The sequence below is a fragment of the Aquarana catesbeiana genome, linkage group LG02, assembly GCF_042186555.1.
Source record: "Aquarana catesbeiana isolate 2022-GZ linkage group LG02, ASM4218655v1, whole genome shotgun sequence".
NCBI lineage: Eukaryota > Metazoa > Chordata > Amphibia > Anura > Ranidae > Aquarana > Aquarana catesbeiana.
This window is the reverse complement of record NC_133325.1, coordinates 93,396,724-93,418,721: the sequence shown is the minus strand read 5'-3', so window position 1 is coordinate 93,418,721 and position 21,998 is coordinate 93,396,724. Positions and strand designations below refer to the sequence as shown.

Genomic DNA, 21,998 nt, shown 5'->3' with positions numbered 1-21,998 from the left:
ATAGAGGGTCATTTTCTGAAGCCTCTATAAATACCCATAATGGGATTTCCTGTTTTGCATGGTATTTGGACAGACTGGCCAAATGTGCTGCTCTGTAGTAGTTAGAAAAATTAGGGTATCCCAGGCCTCCTTTATTTTTGGGAAGATGTAGTGTGTGTATAGGTATACGTGGTTTAGAAGAGCCCCATATAAACGAAGTTGCTCTTTTTTGTACTATTCTCAAAAAATAGGAAGGAATTGGGATAGGGAGGACTCTGAATAGATAAAGCAATTTGGGTAGAATAGTCATTTTGATTGCATTAATCTTCCCTATCCAGGATAAAGGAAGTTGCGACCATTGTTTTATTAGATTTGTGATCTGTCTTAATACAGGAGGATAATTGGTTGAGAATAAGTCAGAATGAGATGCTGTTAAATGAATTCCAAGATATGGGATTGATTTTTCTGCCCATGTGAATGGGAGTGCAGCCCTAGCCGGGATCAATTCCATGTTTGTGAGTGAAATATTAAGCACTAGGCATTTCTTAGGATTAATCATAAGGCCGGATAGGGCTGCAAATCCATCAAGAGCTGGTATTAAGTTAGGACCAGAGACCTGTGGTGATGATAGAAAAAGTAATATATCGTCTGCAAATATACATAATTTGTGTGTAATACCTCCTACTTCAATGCCAGTTATAGTTTGGTTTGTTCTGATGTATTGGGCCATGGGTTCGAGTATAAGGGCAAATAATAAGGGAGATAATGGGCAACCCTGTCGGGTACCTCTTTCGATATTAAAGGCTTCAGATTTGTATCCAGCATATTTTATATAGGCTTTGGGTTTATTATATAATGCCTTGATCCATGTTAAAAAGTGTGGTCCAAAACCCCATTTTTGTAATGAATATTGCATATATTGCCAGGATACTGTGTCAAATGCCCTCTTAATATCGAGAGATAGAAAACATAAAGGGATTTTCCGTTTTTTAGCAATATGTGCCAATAACACTGCCCTGCGTATATTATCGCCTGCCTGTCTATTTGGCATGAAGCCTACTTGATCTCTATGTATTAATTTTCCTATAATGCTATTGAGGCGTTTTGCTATTATTTTTGCTAATAATTTAATATCGAGGTTTAACAGAGAGGCCGATAATTCACACAGGAAGTATCATCAGAAAGGGGTTTTGGGATCATACAAACAATTGCCATTAGTGTTTCTTGCCGAAAAGAATGTCCATCTAGAAGTTTGTTAAAAGTTTCAGTGAGAATGGGAGAGAGTATTTCTGAGAATGTTTTATAGTATAAAGCCGAGTAGCCGTCTGGGCCTGGTCTTTTGTTAAGTTTTAGGTCTTTTATGGCGTTAGCAACTTCATCTATAGTTATAGGCTCATCCAAACTGCTTTTTTGATTCTGAGATAACTCAGGTAAGGTTATTTTTGAGAAGAAGGATTCAGCTTCTGTAGGATTAAATTCATTGTTTGTCTTGTATAAAGTTGCGAGATGTGAGTGAAATTTATGGACTATTTTAACTGGATTACAAGTGTAAACGTTTTTTGATAATTTCAAACGTATTGGTTTGAAAGATTTGTTAGTTGAATTTAATGCCCGAGCCAAATATGTACCTGGTTTGTTTGTATTCATGTAGAAATTGTGTTTGGAGCGTTTGAGGGATTTATCAACTGACTCAGTGAGAAATAGATCGTATTCCAATCTAGATTTTTCCAGATGAAATTTTGTACTCTGAGATGGATTATCTTGAAATGATATGTAGGCTGCATTAAAATTGAGTTCTAGTTTTTTTGCTAGATTTTTGCGTTCCCGTTTAAATAGTGCCATTTGTCTTTGTATTGTACCACGCAAGACAGGCTTATGAGCTTCCCACAGTGTTATTGGGGAGATGTCTGTTGTATTATTAATTGATATGTATTCCTTTAAAGCTTGTTCAATGGCTATCTGATGTAGTGGGTGTTTGAGCATTATGTCCGGTAAGTACCACGTTGGGTCATGCGCTTTTGGTATGGCTGAGGCTATAGTAGTGTATACTGCATTATGGTCAGACCACGGAATCGGAATTATATCTGATGCAATAATTTCTGGTATCATTCCTATTGTTAGAAAAATATGATCTATTCTGGTGAAGGTTTGATGAGGGTGCGAGAAATAAGTGAATTTCTTTTTCATTGGGTTACTTTCTCTCCATGAATCTACCAGATTGTATTTGGAAAGAAGTTGAGAAAAAGGTAATCTAGAGGTTATTTTGGATGGTGTAAAAGGTGATTTATCTAGAAATGGGAGGAGGACCTGGTTCGAATCCCCACACATTATCACTGTTCCTATTTTGTGTGTATTAATCACTTGTAATATATGTGAGAGGAATGGTGTAGGTTGTTTGTTAGGAGCGTAGTAGGAAATCACCGTGATTGCTGTATCCATTATATAACCCATGAGTATCAGGTATCTACCTTCTGGGTCTTTAATTTCTGATGATAAGGTGAATGGTGTGGATCGGTGAAATGCAATTAGAGTTCCCCTTTGCTTGGTACAGGCAGAAGCCGTGTAAATTTGTTGATAAAAAGGAGAAATATATTTTGGAGTAGAATCTTTGGTGAAGTGTGTTTCTTGGAGGCATACTATGTGAGCCTTCTTGTTATGGAAAGTACGGAAGGCTTTGGTCCTTTTTTGAGGGACATTTATTCCCTGAACATTCAGGGAAAGTATATTCAGTGGTGCCATGGCAATAGATCAAATAGTTTTGACTTACTTTTTGTTATGCAGAGCTGACTGCGCAGATCAACCTGTGTGGACTGAAGAGATGAATAGATAGAAAAGAAACCAGTGAATTCTGGAGTAAAGAGTAAACAAAAAACATATGAGATTAGATGATACATTGTATAAATTATTTTTTGCAAGTAATCAAAATTTACCCGTAAAAGAGAATAAATATCTCTCTCAGGGGAATAAGTGCCTTCGTCACACTCCCACATAATATGGTTGGGAGAATGAGGAGGGCTAATGGGGGTACACGGATCTTCCGCTTACAGGAGAGAAGTGCTATGTCAAAAGACATCAAAATGATGTTTCATTAATTGGAGTGCAGAATATAGTTTTTGTTGAAATTATTTATTCCAGGGTGGTTGTATATGGTTAGTCTTGCCCTAGGCTAAATAATTCAGTTAGAAAGGTACTGTTAATAACTTTGGTATTGATGAAGATAGTTTGAATTATTTTGGGATTTTAACCCTTTTAGAGTAAACAATTACATATTTTATTCATATGCAACTGTTTAGATATGTTAACTCATAAAATTGAGGTTGTATTGCTTCAGATTAGACTAAACAAAAACATAATTCTAGGAACTAGTTAGGTAATAATATATTTGTTTTAAGAAAAGAAAGAAAAAGCTTCCATTACTTCTGGATTTTTGAACATATTTGTCCTAAAAAGTAATAAATCTATTGTTATTACCTGATAATATATAACTGAACAAGAATTTCCTTATTTCACTTATATATTCTAAGGCTATATGAATCAGAAGTAATAAGAAATATAACTGGAATGTAACATGATCCCACACAGTGTGTGACTATCAGAATGCAGTTACATTCAGTTATAACTATAGGTTTTTTATAGAGAACCATCTCTTAGTATAATAAATGAAGAGATATCAAGAATTAGGATGTCAGTCCATTGAATCTTCTTGGTCCATGGATGATGTGGCATAACGGCCTCTTTTGTGAGAATGATGATTCCCATTTTGTTCTGAAATTTTCTGGGTGCTGCCTGAAGGTGAAGATGACGCCATTCTTCTGCGTGTGGGAGTGTTGCTATTTGTGGGTTCTGTCAGATTTAATTTTAAAAGGGTTTGTTGTAGTTCATCTGCTGATCTGCTTCTGTAAATTGTACCTTGGTAGTTAAATCTGACTGAAAAGGGGAAGCCCCATTGATACATAATGTTGTGGCGTTGCAGTTCCATTAGTTGGGGTTTCATGGATCGTCTTTTAGTAATAGTAAGTTGGGATAAGTCAGCAAAAATTTGATATGTGTGTCCTTGAAAATTAAGTTCCTTTTTTTCTCTTGCAGCAATTAGTATTTGTTCTTTCGTTCTGTAATAATGAAATTTTGTGATTATATCACGTGGGGGTCCATCTTTCTTTTTGGCTGTGAGAGCTCTGTGTACTCTGTCCAGTTCTAAACGTTCAATAGGGATATCTGGCTTTAGTTCTTGTAATAGAGCAGTAATAGTAGATTGCAGGTCTGTCACAGTTTCAGGTATTCCCCTTATGCGCAAGTTTGAACGTCTGGCTCTATTTTCGTAATCTTCGAGCTTAGTTTGAAGTATTAAATTCTCTTTTTTTAATTGTTCCAATTCTGTTATATTTTCTTGGGTTGTAATTTCAATTTCATCCACTTTTATTTCTAAGGCTGCGGTGCAGTTTCCCAGCTCTCTTATTTCTTTGGTTAGGCTTTTTGTTATTTGGTCTGAGGTTTGTTTTAAAGCCTTATGAAGCATCTTTTCAAATTGTAATAAAATTACTGGGGATACTGAGGAGGCTTGTGGAGAAGTTTGTGAGAGGATTTGTTCTGTATCTGACTCAAATGGAGAGTCTTGCTGTGACATTTTCTGTCTGTGAGAGCGCCCTGATGCTGTAGCTTGTGAGGTGACTGGAGCTGCTTCAGCTGCAGTGAGTGCCTGTGAGCTCTTTGTGAGGTGATTTTTATTTCTGCCACGGTTTCCTCCCAGTACCATATTTCCTGCCCAAACTTTCACAGTTTGTTCCCTGGGGCAAAAAGGTTCAAATGGATACCTTTTGAGCCTGCGGGCTCCGCTTTGTCCTTCTCTTCTCTCCTCAGCGGTGTGGAGCTCTAACAATGCATGTCTGCCCTGCTAGGCTCCGCCTCCTGCTCTGACCAGTTTTCATTTGTGCTGGAAGAAAGAATGTTCTGGCTTGTGTTCAGCTTTAAAGCTAAACTCTTGCTCTGTATACAGTGGCGTACCTATGGGGGGCGGGCCGCCCCGGGTGCCACACATTGGGGGGTGTCAGGCCAGCTATCATGGACAGGACAAGGCAGGGCGGGTGCTCTGTAGCTGCGGCTGGCTCTCTGTATTTGTGCGTGTCAGCAGTGGCTGCTCCTCTGTTATTCAGCTCACAGTCGGGCTCTTTACTGCCACCTCTGGCTGTTTCCTGCATGTGCACCCCTAGTGGACTGCAGCTCCTCTGATGTCTCACAGGGACATGTAGAAACAGGACCTGGGAGTGGGACTAGGAAGACCACTTTACAAGTGAAGGTAGGAGGCTGTTTGTGTACAGGGGGGGGGGGGTGTTTGGGCAGCTGAGTGTGTACAGGTAGGTGTGTGTGTGGGGGGAGCTAAGTGTGTACAGGTGGGTGTATGTGGGGGGCGGGTGGATAGCTGAGTGTGTACAAGTGTGTGTGTGTGTGTGGGGGAGGGCAGCTGAGTGTCTACAGGTGTGTTGGGGGACTGAGTGCATAGAGGTGTGAGGGGGGACTGAGTGCGTAGAGGTGTGAGGGGGGGACTGAGTGCGTAGAGGTGTGAGGGGGGACTGAGTGCGTAGAGGTGTGAGGGGGGACTGAGTGCGTAGAGGTGTGAGGGGGGGACTGAGTGCGTAGAGGTGTGAGGGGGGATTGAGTGCGTAGAGGTGTGAGTGGGGACTGAGTGCGTAGAAGTGTGAGGGGGGACTGAGTGCGTAGAGGTGTGAGGGGTGGACCGAGTGCGTAGAGGTGTGAGGGGGGATTGAGTGCGTAGAAGTGTGAGGGGGGATTGAGTGCGTAGAGGTGTGAGGGGTGGACCGAGTGCGTAGAGGTGTGAGGGGTGGACCGAGTGCGTAGAGGTGTGAGGGGTGGACCGAGTGCGTAGAGGTGTGAGGGGTGGACCGAGTGCGTAGAGGTGTGAGGGGGGACTGAGTGCGTAGAGGTTTGAGGGGGGGACTGAGTGCGTAGAGGTGTGAGGGGGGGACTGAGTGCGTAGAGGTGTGAGGGGTGGACTGAGTGCGTAGAGGTGTGAGGGGTGGACTGAGTGCGTAGAGGTTTGAGGGGGGGACTGAGTGCGTAGAGGTGTGAGGGGGGATTGAGTGCGTAGAGGTGTGAGGGGGGACTGAGTGCGTAGAAGTGTGAGGGGTGGACCGAGTGCGTAGAGGTGTGAGGGGTGGACCGAGTGCGTAGAGGTGTGAGGGGTGGACCGAGTGCGTAGAGGTGTGAGGGGGGACTGAGTGCGTAGAGGTGTGAGGGGGAACTGAGTGCGTAGAGGTGTGAGGTGAACTGAGTGCGTAGAGGTGTGAGGGGGACTGAGTGCGTAGAGGTGTGAGGGGGGACTGAGTGCGTAGAGGTGTGAGGGGGGACTGAGTGCGTAGAGGTGTGAGGGGGGACTGAGTGCGTAGAGGTGTGGACTGAGTGCGTAGAGGTTTGAGGGGGGGACTGAGTGCGTAGAGGTTTGAGGGGGGGACTGAGTGCGTAGAGGTTTGAGGGGGGGACTGAGTGCGTAGAGGTTTGAGGGGGGGACTGAGTGTGTAGAGGTGTGAGGGGGGACTGAGTGCGTAGAGGTGTGAGGGGGGGACTGAGTGCGTAGAGGTGTGAGGGGGGGACTGAGGGGGGCGGGCCGCCCCGGGTGCCACACATTGGGGGGTGTCAGGCCAGCTATCATGGACAGGACAAGGCAGGGCGGGTGCTCTGTAGCTGCGGCTGGCTCTCTGTATTTGTGCGTGTCAGCAGTGGCTGCTCCTCTGTTATTCAGCTCACAGTCGGGCTCTTTACTGCCACCTCTGGCTGTTTCCTGCATGTGCACCCCTAGTGGACTGCAGCTCCTCTGATGTCTCACAGGGACATGTAGAAACAGGACCTGGGAGTGGGACTAGGAAGACCACTTTACAAGTGAAGGTAGGAGGCTGTTTGTGTACAGGGGGGGGGGGTGTTTGGGCAGCTGAGTGTGTACAGGTAGGTGTGTGTGTGGGGGGAGCTAAGTGTGTACAGGTGGGTGTATGTGGGGGGCGGGTGGATAGCTGAGTGTGTACAAGTGTGTGTGTGTGTGTGGGGGAGGGCAGCTGAGTGTCTACAGGTGTGTTGGGGGACTGAGTGCATAGAGGTGTGAGGGGGGACTGAGTGCGTAGAGGTGTGAGGGGGGGACTGAGTGCGTAGAGGTGTGAGGGGGGACTGAGTGCGTAGAGGTGTGAGGGGGGACTGAGTGCGTAGAGGTGTGAGGGGGGGACTGAGTGCGTAGAGGTGTGAGGGGGGATTGAGTGCGTAGAGGTGTGAGTGGGGACTGAGTGCGTAGAAGTGTGAGGGGGGACTGAGTGCGTAGAGGTGTGAGGGGTGGACCGAGTGCGTAGAGGTGTGAGGGGGGATTGAGTGCGTAGAAGTGTGAGGGGGGATTGAGTGCGTAGAGGTGTGAGGGGTGGACCGAGTGCGTAGAGGTGTGAGGGGTGGACCGAGTGCGTAGAGGTGTGAGGGGTGGACCGAGTGCGTAGAGGTGTGAGGGGTGGACCGAGTGCGTAGAGGTTTGAGGGGGGGACTGAGTGCGTAGAGGTGTGAGGGGGGGACTGAGTGCGTAGAGGTGTGAGGGGTGGACTGAGTGCGTAGAGGTGTGAGGGGTGGACTGAGTGCGTAGAGGTTTGAGGGGGGGACTGAGTGCGTAGAGGTTTGAGGGGGGGACTGAGTGCGTAGAGGTGTGAGGGGGGATTGAGTGCGTAGAGGTGTGAGGGGGGACTGAGTGCGTAGAAGTGTGAGGGGTGGACCGAGTGCGTAGAGGTGTGAGGGGTGGACCGAGTGCGTAGAGGTGTGAGGGGGGACTGAGTGCGTAGAGGTGTGAGGGGGGACTGAGTGCGTAGAGGTGTGAGGGGGAACTGAGTGCGTAGAGGTGTGAGGTGAACTGAGTGCGTAGAGGTGTGAGGGGGACTGAGTGCGTAGAGGTGTGAGGGGGGACTGAGTGCGTAGAGGTGTGAGGGGAGGTGTGAGGGGGGACTGAGTGCGTAGAGGTGTGGACTGAGTGCGTAGAGGTTTGAGGGGGGGACTGAGTGCGTAGAGGTTTGAGGGGGGGACTGAGTGCGTAGAGGTTTGAGGGGGGGACTGAGTGTGTAGAGGTTTGAGGGGGGGACTGAGTGTGTAGAGGTGTGAGGGGGGACTGAGTGCGTAGAGGTGTGAGGGGGGACTGAGTGCGTAGAGGTGTGAGGGGGGGACTGAGTGCGTAGAGGTGTGAGGGGGACTGAGTGCGTAGAGGTGTGAGGGGGACTGAGTGCGTAGAGGTGTGAGGGGGACTGAGTGCGTAGAGGTGTGAGGGGGACTGAGTGCGTAGAGGTTTGAGGGGGGGACTGAGTGCGTAGAGGTTTGAGGGGGGGACTGAGTGCGTAGAGGTTTGAGGGGGGGACTGAGTGCGTAGAGGTGTGAGGGGGGGACTGAGTGCGTAGAGGTGTGAGGGGGGACTGAGTGCGTAGAGGTTTGAGGGGGGGACTGAGTGCGTAGAGGTGTGAGGGGGGGACTGAGTGCGTAGAGGTGTGAGGGGGGGACTGAGTGCGTAGAGGTGTGAGGGGGACTGAGTGCGTAGAGGTGTGAGGGGGACTGAGTGCGTAGAGGTGTGAGGGGGACTGAGTGCGTAGAGGTGTGACGAAGGGGCTGAGTGCGTACAGACATGATCAGTGAAGGGAGGTGCCCGATGGGGGGGGGTGCCAGATATAGGATCCGCCCCGGGTGCCAAATGCTCTAGGTACGCCCCTGCCTGTATAAAATATTTGGAGGTATACTTTTAAATACCTTGAGAGACTTCTGTTCTGCAAATGCTAGCTGAAAACATTTTTGTGTAGCTGACATTTTTCAGAAGAAGTGGATAGCATGGAAAATGATTAGAACCTCTGAGGTTTTTATTTTTGTCTGCGTCCCCAGTAGGGAGATGTATCTTCTCTATTTCCCCAAATGACCATCCTCACCAAGACAGAAGGGAAAAATGGGAAATCCCACAATTTACAGTTGTTACAAGATAGGTAGGGAATAAAATGGCGGTTGTTGCAATATTTTATGTCACACAGTATTTGCGCAGTGGTCTTTCAAATGCAATATTTTTGCAAAAAATACACTTTAACAAATTTAAAAAAATAAACAGTAAAGTTAGCCCAATTTTTTTTTGTATGCCACGAAAATCTTGATCTTTATTCGAAGCAAAAAAAATCGAGATTCTCATTTTAGCCAGAATCATGCAGCTTTAGCAGGTAGTAACACCACCAAGCGTCACCCATTTAAGTGAATTGGACCTTGGTGCAGCCACGTGTAATGCACATGCTTGTGGTGCAGTGCAGCAGGCTGTCACTGGTTAAAACAGGCATTCAGAAGGGGACATATCACCTCCGAGCCGCCTGTCAAATAATTCTGAAAATTGCGGATCATTTTTAAGACGGGCAAGTTAACACCGCCACAAAACGTAAACAATTTGTAGATTTCCTATCACCTCATGTTGAGTCCCTGGACAAACCGACAAGAGATTCAACCCTTCCCTTCTATATCCAAAACAACCAATAAAAGGGCTATTGTTATGCCCCGTACACACGATCGGAAATTCCGCCAGCAAAAGTCTGATGTGAGCTTTTGGTCGGAAATTGCGACCGTGTGTATGCTCCATCTGACTTTTGCTGGCGGCATTTCCGCCAGCAAAAGATTGAGAGCAGGTTCTCTATTTTTCGGACGGAAAAAGTTTCGGAAATGACGTTCGTCTGTATGCAATTCCGACGCGCAAAAAATCAAGCATGCTCAGAATCAAGCATGAGACAGAAGCGCTCGGTCTGGTAAAAATAGCGTTCGTAATGGAGATAGCACATTCGTCACGCTGCAAATTATTAGATCTTTCTGACAAACGTATTTCTTTATTATTTCTCGTGATCTCCTGAATAATCTTTTTTGTTTTTAAAGCCAGATCTCCATAATAATGTTTAGAATTATTTTTTATACTCATCTTTTTATTATTATTTTTTTTAATCAAGATCTCCTGTTTTTTTGATTATTTTTAAATTATTTTCTAGTGATCTCCATTATTTTTTTATTATGTTTGTTAAGTTTCCACAACAACATTATTATCTTGTATTTTTTTAAAGCTCAAGGAGGTTGTTTGGTGTCCCTTGTTAATTTGACATCGTATTTTTGAAATGTACCTGCCTACTCACAAACTGTCCTATTTGAAGCAAAAAATATAGGCAAGTATTTTAATATAACGAAATCTCCATTTATTCTGGCTCATAACAAAATAAAGAGGAAGGCAACACTGGAGAAACTGCTTGAATTTGCGAAGCCTTTGTACCCCAGGGCACACATCTTTGTAAATAAAAATTGGTAGCCTGAGAAGTCCATATAATAGGGAGCACAATCTGGTCCAGGACTCCCAGAGATCAGGAAAAGCAGCAGATGACATATATATGTCCCCAGGCTGTGGTACTACACAGCCTGCGTCTTCTGTCAGACCAGACTGAACCCAGGCCATCACTTTCAGGTCTTCCTTGCAGCCTTCCCTCCACGCTTCCCTGCAGCCTTCCCTGCAGCCTTCCTTGGAGGCTGTGGCTCTGGAGGTGGACTTGTGGCAGGAGGAGGAGGAGGATGGGTGAGCGCACATAAGTGCATGTTATCAGTCATTTGGCCCTTCAGCCCCTTATGAAGGGCCTGAAAAATAATCTGCTCACAGATGAGGTGTTGGCCCTCCTCCATTTGCTGCAGTGAGTGAATGAATGAAAGGCCAAGATCATGTCTAAAGTAGTGAAAAATCTGCACAGGAATTTGGGGCTACGGCGATCCAAGGAGCAATTAAGGAAACGCTGGTCAGACCTGAAATTGAGGGAGCAGGATCAGTACAGAAGGATCAAGAAAGTGCTTCTAAAAAGTATTTGTCCTGTGTTCCTATTATTAATATTACTTGTATGCTGCACCATGTGTTTTTCTTTGTTGTACAGTTTTAAATGGCTACTTTCATGTTCGTGGGCACAGTAATCGGTCGCAGTAAACATCGTTCGTTTGAACGTGAACATGATTGATGTATTAGGGAGAATCTAAGTAACAACAAAATGCCACCAGATTTTAGATTTTTTTGAACCAATTTTGACAAATTTTGGTCTCATTTTAAAAGCCAAATTTTGAAAATGCACACAGTGTGTCAACCTGTGCTATCTGCCATCAGGGAAAACAATCTATGCATTTTGGGGGTGCAACCCCTTCCTCGCAACTCAAGTAGGTGAGAGGAAGTGGTTGCACCCTCAAAACATGTCCATTGATCCCCCATGATGGGAAATAGCACATGTTGACATTAGGCATGGGAGCAGGAGGGAAATCCCCAGTTTGACTCCCAATTTGTGTGCATCTTCAAAATTTGACTTTTACAGGGGTGACATCTGATGAAGGCAAGATCAACACATTTTTGACACTATAATGTCTGATATAGCCTTCAGTTTTTCAATGTTGAACTTTGTAAGTTCCCGAGTTGTGTATGTTATGTTTTGAAACATGCCTGTTCATGTATTAAAAAAAAATTTCAAGGTAAAACTTTATAAAACCAAAATGTTATTTTTTTTTTTACCAAAAAATGTTTTATAACGCACATGTGAATATGCACGGAGTAAAAGATTTTATATTCAACAATGTGTGGCTTCTTCTTTCAATGCTCACTACCAGTTTTTGTATTAGTTGGTGTTTACAGTGACAATGGGTGTTATTTAATAATGGAAAAACCACTTGGAACTACAAGTGCACTAGGAGGACCTAGGAGACAGATAAAAGAAACACAAGCAGTAAATCAAAGATTTTATCAGATACATTTTTTTTTTTCAAATAGAAAATATTTACAAATTTGCTGGCATAGCAATGACCCCCCTACTTGTAAAATAATCAACATATTTTTGCCGCACATCACGGGCGCTTTGGGGGGGCAAGCCAGGACGGCCAGCTTCCAGGGCCGTCAGTGTATTTTCAGGAAGTCCGGCCTCAGGCCCAACTGAGGCAACATAATTAGGAGCATTTCTCTTTAAAAAGTTGTGAAGTATGCAGCATGCTAGAACTATGTGGTTCAGTTTGTACTCTGCCATATTAATTGGCGTAAGAAATAGGCGGAACCGGCTGGCCATTATCCCAAAGGCATTCTCCACGACTCTTCTGGCTCTGGCCAGCCGGTAATTAAGAACACTCTTCTCCGGGGTGAGGGTCCTCTGGAGGAATAGCCTCATCAGGTGATCACCTGGACCAAATGCTTCATCAGCGATAAAAACAAATGGGAGTCCTTCAAGTTCTCTTCCGCAGGTGGCAATCCCAAGCCACCACTCTGGAGATGTCGGTAGAAGTCTGGGCAAAGACTCCACCATCCGACATCCGGCCATTCTTCCCCACGTCCACATATAAAAAAAATCATATGTCACCGACACCACCGCCATCAACACGATACTATTGAAACCCTTATGATTAAAATAGTATGACCCCGAGTGGGGTGGTGGTACGATGTGGACATGTTTCCCATCGATTGCTCCTCCGCAGTTAGGAAAGTCCCAACGCTGGGCAAACTGGGGGGCCACAGTCTGCCATTCCTGTGGCGTTGAAGGAAACTGTGGAGTCAAAAAAGGAAAAAAAAAAAATTTTAGTACTTTTGCACATAACATTGCAAGCTGATTAGACACAAACATTCTTGGTCAACATCAGTATAACATTGATTTTAAGGAGTACTTAAAGACAAAAGTATAAGGTCCACTTATCAGATTCCTCACCCCCTCTGATGGCCCATTGGAAAATTTTAGGGGGGAGGGTTATAAATGAGTTTGGGACCCCAAAAAAAGCCTCCGGCACTCTGCCTGAATTTAAGGCCAACAATAACATTTGGACACATTTTAGGGGGTGTTTAGGGTAAAGCACGACAATGAAGCTGACAAAATACATTGTTAAGTGAGTAGGCTAGGTGTGTATGGGCCCAGGATAGCATGCTGGGGAGGTAAGTGAAGGCATATATGCATGTAGGCCAAAAAAAAGGAGCATTAAAAGCTTACAGCATGCATGGGCACAAAGGGCACAAAGGAGACATTCACAGCATATTACAATCATGGTAATTAGGGAATGATGAAAGAAATACAAAACATTAGCATACATTAAATACATAGAATGTGATGATAAAGGAGAAAACTTACCCTAATATAGTCCTTCTGCAGGACCTGGATGATCGCAGAACAGGTCTCTGTAATAATGATACCCAGAGCCTGGGGGGAGATGCCTGTAGAGAACTTGAGGTCCTGTAGACTTCTGCCCGTCGCCAAGTACTGCAACATGGCGACTAGCCTCTGCTCGGGAGTGATGGCTTGCCGCATGCAGGTGTCCTGCTTTGTTTTATAAGGGGATGCGAAAAGCCAACAGACGCTCATCCAGAGAAAATTCCTGAAATCATCAGGGTTATGCTCTTGAATCTCACACAGCAAAGGCATGTGAGAGAATTGGTCACGCTGGAGTAACCAATTCTTGGTCCATAAACTCCTCCCCACCCTGTTCATGGACTGGGCTTGGATCAAAGCAAGAACCTCAACACCAAGCCCCCGCATAGCACAAACTCTATGACGAGTACGTAACCGCAACCTGGCTTCAAAAACGGTCGGCTGGTCAGAACGAACTAACAGAACGCACTGAAGAACAGAAAGGTCTGTGAAGCGCAAGCTGAAAATCAGAAACGAGCGGACAAGAACGCACTGGAAAACAGATACGACTTGACTACACGCATTGAAACCCAGATACAAACCCACTAACACAAACTGAAGAGCAGTAACGATCTGAAAAGCGCAAATTGTCTCCCAAACTTCTACTAACACAAGATAAACACGGGATTAGCAGAAGGAGCCCAAAGGGTGGCGCATTGGGTATTGAACTTCCCTTTTATAGAGCCGTCGTACGTGTTGTACGTCACTGCATTCTTGACGGTCGGAATTTGGTTTGACCGTGTGTATGCAAGACAAGCTTGAGTGGAATTCCCTCGGAAAAACCATCCAAGGCTTTTCCGACGAAAATTCCGATCGTGTGTATGTGGCATTAAAGTTGCAGTAAAACTAGGGGCTATTTAGAAAAAAAATTGAGAAAAGAGAATAAAAAAACATAACATGGGTTACCTATAGTATTGTGAATAGCAGATAAATATCTGACCTGGGCATCAGCACCATTAGTTTCCCCAACTGCTTTATAAATCTAATAATTCACTAAAACTTTAATATACTATCATATGCCATTCACTCAAGACTATAATAAAACATAAAATCAATTATTCTACTAATTTTTACTTTTTTTTTTTTTTTTTTTAAATATAATTCCATGCTCAGAACTGTATCTAAAAGAAAATCATATATCTCTAAACCAAAGCAAGTACACAGTATACATTATGCACTGCTGAAATTGACAAAAAAAATTCACTTCTACTGCAATGAATCTGTTATTTGGTAGTCATCGCTCCTTTAATTCATGTGTACGATGCGAACAGAAAGGTGGTTGTCACATGGACCATAAATCCATTGTATTGTAAAGCCTTATGTAAAAGTAACCCAAGAGAATAATTTGGAACACCAAATGCGGCGTATTTTCAACTACCGTAGATTTAATGTTTAATAGACTTTGCAAACAGTATAAAATAAAGACTTCAATATCACATGCTGAATGACATTTTTTCGTCAGCCACGACTACATTCCCACTATAATATTACATGCAGAATGAGAGTTTTTTTATCAGCTACACTTGATTTCCCACCACATTAGAGTCTTTAAACAGGAGTACATTCATGTCTACAAAAGTATCTGTATATGCTTTTACAGTAAGGTCTAGTTTACACTTGCTTTAAAATATGGCTTCAGACATGCTTTGTTAAAGCTCTCTGAACGCCAGTCAAAGCTCATGTCACTAAATAAAATGGCTAGCTTACAGTTCTGTTTACACTTTGCTTTAGCTTGGTGCTTCAGTGGGGCTTTGGTGGGGCTTCGATGAGGTTTCGGCGGTGCTTCAGTGGGGCTTCAAGCGAGCTTTGCCATAGACTTCTATGGAGGCTTTGAAGACGCTTTGAAGCACCACTAAAACTACATGGGGTATAATTTTTGAAGCGAAGCCCAAGCAAAAGCAACGTATAAATAGGACTGTAAGCAAACCATTTTATTTAGTAACAGGAGCTTTGACTAAAGTTCAAAGCCTGGCCATAGCCTTGTTTTGAAGCAAGTGTAAACTGGCCGTTAATGTGTGTTGAAGCCGAAGCAAGTGTAAATGAGCCCTAGAACCACTCTACACTGTTCTCCTATGGTATTGGGTACCGCAGACTCATATATAACTGACCAGTTTCGCCGGTCCCTCAAGCTGCATTGGGGGAATTTTGGATATGAGTAGTTCAGTTGTAGCTGGCTATATACTGAGACAGTGTTTCAGCTATCCTTGCTTTGGTTTTTTTGTTGACATCAGGGGTCAGCGGTGTGAAAGTTTAAAAAACAGGCTGCATGCAACTGGACCTTAGCATCAATGCACAACTTTAGGAGCAGAAATAAACCAGTTACAGGTGGAAGAGATGGGAATTCTGGGATATTCCGGCTATAGACTACTGCTGTGATGCAGAGAAAACACATTAAAATTCTTTTGGTCAAATAAAGAAAATTACAGTAGTGTTGAGCCTGTTTTACTGTTAGGCATCTGGTTCTTTTCACCCCTGCAGCCTGATAGAGGGTCCGGGTGTGGTGGTGATGCATATACACCAGTGCATGCATGTATGTATGTATGTATGTATGGGAAGAGTTTAAGAAAAACATGCGCTCATTAAGATGTATGTTAGGCTTCATGTACACTGGCAGCGTCTAAATGACAGTTTAGGAGCCTTTGATGTTTTTTTGCCAGAGTTCCTAAACTCAACTCCATAAAAGCTTATGTGTCCATGTGTATATAGGCTTTTTGCAGAGTTTAGGAGCTGCCGCGTTTAGATGAGGTAAACCTCCCTCTTCTGAACGTGGAATAATCGTGTTCAGGATAGAAATGTTTTGACCACTGACTGTGTAAAAATGAAGCAAAAATGCATTTTGCGTTTTCCCGTGGTCAGGGTAGGCCAGTGTACATGTAGCCTTAAAGTGTATGTAAAAGCCATTTTTTGTTTTTTTCAAATTTCGGATTGGGTAGGGAAAGGTTTTATTGCTGTCTGTGTTCCAGCTAGGGAAATTCACTTCTCTGTTTGCCAGGTGACCATTGTCAACATTTTGAGTTGTCACAAGAGCAAAAGGTAACAGACAATTCCATTCACTGTGGAGAGATGTCTTCTCATATCCCATTGAGTCTATAACACAGGAAGTAAAGGGAAATCTTCCCAGTGAGACAAAAGCAGCAAAACAACTGCCACATGGGCAACACATACTACACCCTGGAGTTTCACCCTGGTAGCATAGTTTTTTTTTTTTTTTTTACAGGGCAAATCAAAACTGGTTTAACACTACTGAGTTGGCTGGCAACACATTTGATGCTAAAAAGTAATTGTACTTCTCTGTCGACAGTTGCCAAGTTGAACCTTTGCCCATTTCCACCATTATCAATGCAGAAAAGTTGCTAGAGTTCAGGAAGGTGACTGCTATGTCTTTGTGAGCAATTTATAATAATGTTCCTAAATAGGGATGAGCTGAACACCCTCCTGTTCGGTTCGCACCAGAACATGCGAACAGGCAAAAAATTTGTTCGAACACACGAACACTGTTAAAGTCTATGGGACACGAACATAAATAATCAAAAGTGCTAATTTTAAAGGCTTATATGCAAGTTATTGTCATAAAAAGTGTTTGGGGACCTGGGTCCTGCCCCAGGGGACATCAATGCAATTTTTTTTTTTTTTTTAAACTGCTGTTTTTTCGGGAGCAGTGATTTTTTTTAATGCTTAAAGTGAAACAAAAATGAAATATTCCTTTAAATATTGTTCCTGGGTGTTGTCTATAGTATGCCTGTAAAGGGTGCATTTTCTGAAGGGCCTGGTATGGATTTTTGGGGGATCCCCACTCAATTTTTTTTTTAAATTTTGATTCGGGGTTCCCCTTAGTATTCATACCAGACCCAAAGGGCCTGGTAATGGACGGGGCGGGGGGGGGGGGGTCCCATGCTCTTTTTTTCAATTATCTGTATCTGTATTGCCCAGACCCGACAATTCATTACAGCCGCTATCATTTTTAAATGACAATTTTTCCTTTAAAAATGTCATTTTGCTGTGGTATTGTTCTAAACACTGGAAAAATGCACCATTTTACAGGCATACTATAGACACCCCCCAGGCAAAATATTTAAAGTAATATTTCATTTTTATTGTTTCACTTTAAGCATTAAAAAAATCACTGCTCCCGAAAAAACAGCCCTTTTTAAAAACATTTTTTGCATTGATCCATGTCCCCTGGGGCAGGACCCAGGTCCCCAAACACTTATGACAATAACTTGTATATAAGCCTTTAAAATTAGCACTTTTGATTTTTCATCTTAGTGTCCCATAGACTTTAGCGGTGTTCTGGCAGCTTTCGAATTTGACGGAAACACCGCATATTGTTCGGCGAACAGGCGAACACCCGATGTTCGAGTCGAACATAAGTCAACTCGAACATCGGGCTCATCTCTATTCCTGAATACGACTGGTTACTCTTTGCTTTTAGATAAAGAATTTAAAAGAAATATCACGTTCAGTCTATATCAGATAAATGAGACATTTGTGCAGTTTCGCCAATTTATCTATTGCACATAATGCAATTTTGCTCACATTTTATTCTGTTTTCAGGAACTGTGCGAAATGCAGAAATGCGCCATGACTCGGATAACCGTACAAATGGAGACAACATGGTTAGTTCTGTGATGATTTGTAATTCGCTCCTCCAATAATAAGTATTTTTGTTCAGAGTGCGTGTACCTGTTCAGACAAGCGGTCCTGCAAACCATACCTCCCAACTTTTTGAGATGGGAATGAGGGACACCTATCAGCAAAAGTATGCAGGCATAGGACACACCCCTTGCCATGCCCCCTTAAAGGAGAATTGTACAGAAAAACAAGATTGGTTAAACACACAATTGCTTTTTTGCCACATTCCTTTAAATTGGCTTTTGGAATTTACAAATGCAGCAATTTAGAAATCAGATGAAAGGTTTAGCACTGGGAAACACTTTTTGATAGATAAAAAGTGCATTTTATATACATCTGTATGGATCAGACCAAAATGAGGGACAAATGAGGAGGAATGAGGGACAGAGGGACATTGCTCCAAATCAAGGACAGTTGGGAGCTATGTGTAAACTAACTTTTCAGATCTACTTACTGTACCTGATGGGTTTTGGAACTTTTCTTTGTTCTCCCTGAGGCTACATTCAGATGGCATAAAAGCAGCGGACAGCTAAACGCCACCTCTGGACGCAGCAACACTCTGTGCTATGGCCAAAAAACAAACTGGACGCTCATCTGTGGCCAGTTTGTGATCAGAGGAGCGATTACAAGCAAACATGAATCTGACAGCTGACAGCATCTGTTCACACACAATGTGTGCAGGCTGCTCTTACAAGCACTGGCAAGAATCTAATGACTTGCCGGTGGCCACCTCAGCTCACTGATATTTGGCTACCTGAATGTAGCCTTGCAGTAGAGAAGTATCAGTAGTAAATCAGTAATTTAGGCACTTCTCTCTGGGCTGTACTCTGTATCTCCCCCTGTAATTGCAGCAATTAAGGCTCCTTTCCCATGGCTGGTGTCTGATCCAATTAATAGAGAATGCGTGAGCAGATACCCTACTGAATCAGAGCAGAACGGAATGGATGTAATTTTTGCGGAACCACGCCCTTTGAGTTTTCTGTTTAATAAAAAAACAAAAAAAACACAAAGCTTTCCTGACCCATGGTAGACCAATGGGAGGCTGGACATGACACTACATCAAATTGGTTCGAAAATATGGAAAAGGGTGCAGATCTTTTCCATTGTTTTTAGATTTGATAGGACTTGAGAGGTCATCGAACATAAATGGACACACGTCCGTTTATATCCAGCCACCCAAGGAAGGCCACGTAGCTTCTGATCAGGTCTGCCTGAAAAAACTGACAGGCAGTCCTGATTAGACCATCTGTGTGAAAAGGGCCCAATTCTTAGTGATCAGTTGAGTATATACAAAATTATTACTATTGGGAAGCATTTTTTAGCGGCATATTCTAAAACTTTCTAGATAAAGATTTCTAATTATTTAATTCCATAACTACTCTGTAACAGCCCACAATGAGCAACATGTTTGCATAGCCCAGGGGTAGGCAACCTTTTGAGCACAGTGACGATTTCTCGGCACGCTCAGTTTCTTTGAAAACATTTTTCGGCACACTGTGCTCAAAAGGTTGCCTACCCCTGGGCTAGAGTATGCAAAAATGTTGCTCGTTGTGGGCTGTTACAGAGTAGTTATGGAATTAAATAATTAGAAATCTTTATCTAGAGAGTTTTAGAATAACCAAAAAATTTTAGCTTCACATTCTCAATCACGAAAAGGATTTTTTATAAAGTAAATGCTGTAAACTACTTTAGTAGTGAGAAATTAACATTCTGCACTCTCACACTTCAGATGAGCCCCAATTCATGCACCTTCAAACCTCAGATCACTGTCCCCCCTACAAATCCGTTTCACCACTGTACCCCCCTGTTCATCTGCCCCACCACTGTAACCCACTGCACATCTGCCCCACCACTGTAACCCCCCTACACATCTGCCCCACCACTGTAACCCCCCTACACATCTGCCCCACCACTGTACCACCCTGCACATCTGCTCCACCACTGTACCCCCCCTGCTCATCTGCCCCATCACTGTAACCCCCTATACATCTGTACCACCCTGCTCATCTGCTCCACCACTGTACTGCCCTGCTCATGCGCCCACCAATGTACCACCCTGCTCATCTGCCCACCAATGTAACCCCTTTATCATCTGCCCCACCACTGTAACCCCCTGCACATCTGCCCCACCATTGTACTCACCTGCTCATCTGTCCCACCACTGTAACCCCCTGTACATCTGCCCCACCACTGTTTCACCCTGCTTTTTTCCCACCACTGTAACCCCCTGCTCATCTGCCCCACCAATGTTCCCCCTTTCTCATCTGTCCCACCACTGTACCTCAATGCACATCTGCTCCACCACAGGACCATCTTCTCGTCTGTCCTAACACTGAACTTATCTGCTCATCCGCTCCACCACTGTAACCTCCTTTCTCATCTACCCCACGACTGTACCTACTTCGCATCTGTCCCACCTCTGTACCTCCCTGCTCCTCTGCCTCACCGCTGTAACCCCCTGCTCATCTGTCCCACCAGTATACCTCCTTTCTCCTCTGCCCAATCACTGAACCCTCCCTGCTCATCTTTCCCACCACTGTAACCCCCTTCTCATCTGCCCCATCACTGTACCCCCCTGCTTTTCTGTCCCACCGCTGAACCCCCTTCTCATCACTTCCACCACTGTTCCTCCTGCACATCTGCCCCATCAATGTACCCCTTTTCTCATCCATCTGCCCCACCACTGTACCTCCCTGCACATCTGCTCCACCGCCGTACCCATGCTCTTCTGTCTCACTACTAAATAACCTTCTCATCTGTCCTAACACAGAACCCATCTGCTCATCTGCCCCACCACTATAACCCGCTTTCTCATCTGCCCCACCAATGTACCTCCTGCACGTCTGTCTCACCTCTGTACCCCCCTGCCCCACTACTGTAACCCCCTGCTCATCTGCCCCACCAATACACCTCCTTTCACATCTGCCCCACTGCTCTACCCCCCTGCTTTTTTGCCCCAACACTATACCCCCCTGCTCTTCTGTCCCACTGCTGAACCCCCTTCTCATCTCTTCCACCACTGTACCTCCCTGCACATCTGCCCCACCGCTGTACCCTCCTGCTCTTCTGTTCCACCTCTGAACCCCTCCTGCTCATTTTTCGCACCGATGTACACTTCTGCTCATCTGCTCCACCGCTGTACCCTCTTCTCATCTATGATATGCAGAGTGGTGAAAGGAAGCAGAGATGAGACACATCTACCTGTCCTGTCACACTCATCCTGCTGATCCACCTCTTGCATCCATGCTTGTATTTGATGTATTTGATGTTACATACAAGCATCTGGAATGGATGTGCAATGAAGACCTCAGGTCAGGGGCATTTTCTGAAAGCAGTGGGCCTGTGTGCAGGATCATAAGTTGGGCCCCCGCAGCTGAGAAAAAGTGGTTGGGTGTGATTTTCATTGCACTGAATACTGGCTGTGGCTTAAAGGGACACAGAGTGCAGGGGTTCAGTAGTAAGTGACGCAAAGGTTCAGGAATAATTTCATCAAAGTTTCCAGAAGCTCAACAATAACTCCACAAACTGTCACCTGATTGTGGTTTTCTCAATCACAGTGAAATCCCTTCTTTCTGAGATTAGTAGTGGCAATCAATCGAGTCATCTTCCTCCAGATGGTGGACGGGACTAGCAGGACTGTGATTGACTTCAGCAGTGGCCATAACATTCGTCCTCCTCCTGGAAACAGGGACCGCCCCCCCAGCAGAACTGCACCCAATCCCTTGCTCATCACAAAAGCTGACGATCACAGCTACAGCAAAGCTAGAGAACCAAACAATATTTCCCATCTTTTACAATGAGTGGGGGTGGCATGGGGATATCTGAAATTGGTCTCACTGACACTTCCCTGCGCTGCTCTGCTGTTGGGGAGGGAGTCGAGTTCCGGCAAAAGAGGCTTTGCGTGCCGGGGGGGTTGCCTAACCCCGCTTTAGCCTGTAGTATACGTTTATTATAAAATGCTCCTGTTTATGTTAATGTTGACAGTGCACAGTATTTGAATATAATTTGTTGATGTCATTGATGCCATAGGAAGTTCCAGGACCATCTAGGACATGCCTTTTTGATATGTAAGTTATATTGTTTTATTAAACTAGAAGTAATACATCATGATTGAATGTGTGTTGTTTCTTTGGTCATTTTTTTTTCTACCATGAATAATGTAAATCTCATCTTAGGTGACACCTT

The 21,998-nt window shown here is 44.3% G+C and overlaps 1 protein-coding gene across 8 annotated transcripts in view; it reads left to right on the top strand.

Moving 5' to 3' along the window:
* The window catches only part of LOC141127058 (uncharacterized), a 291,214-nt gene that overhangs the window by 62,986 nt on the left and 206,230 nt on the right, over positions 1-21,998 (top strand). For all 8 annotated transcript variants that reach the window (XM_073613212.1, XM_073613215.1, XM_073613214.1 and 5 more), the window contains 2 exons: positions 17,736-17,797; positions 21,843-21,880. In XM_073613212.1, coding sequence (XP_073469313.1) covers positions 17,736-17,797; positions 21,843-21,880 — 100 coding nt within the window. The remainder of the gene's footprint in view (positions 1-17,735; positions 17,798-21,842; positions 21,881-21,998) is intronic.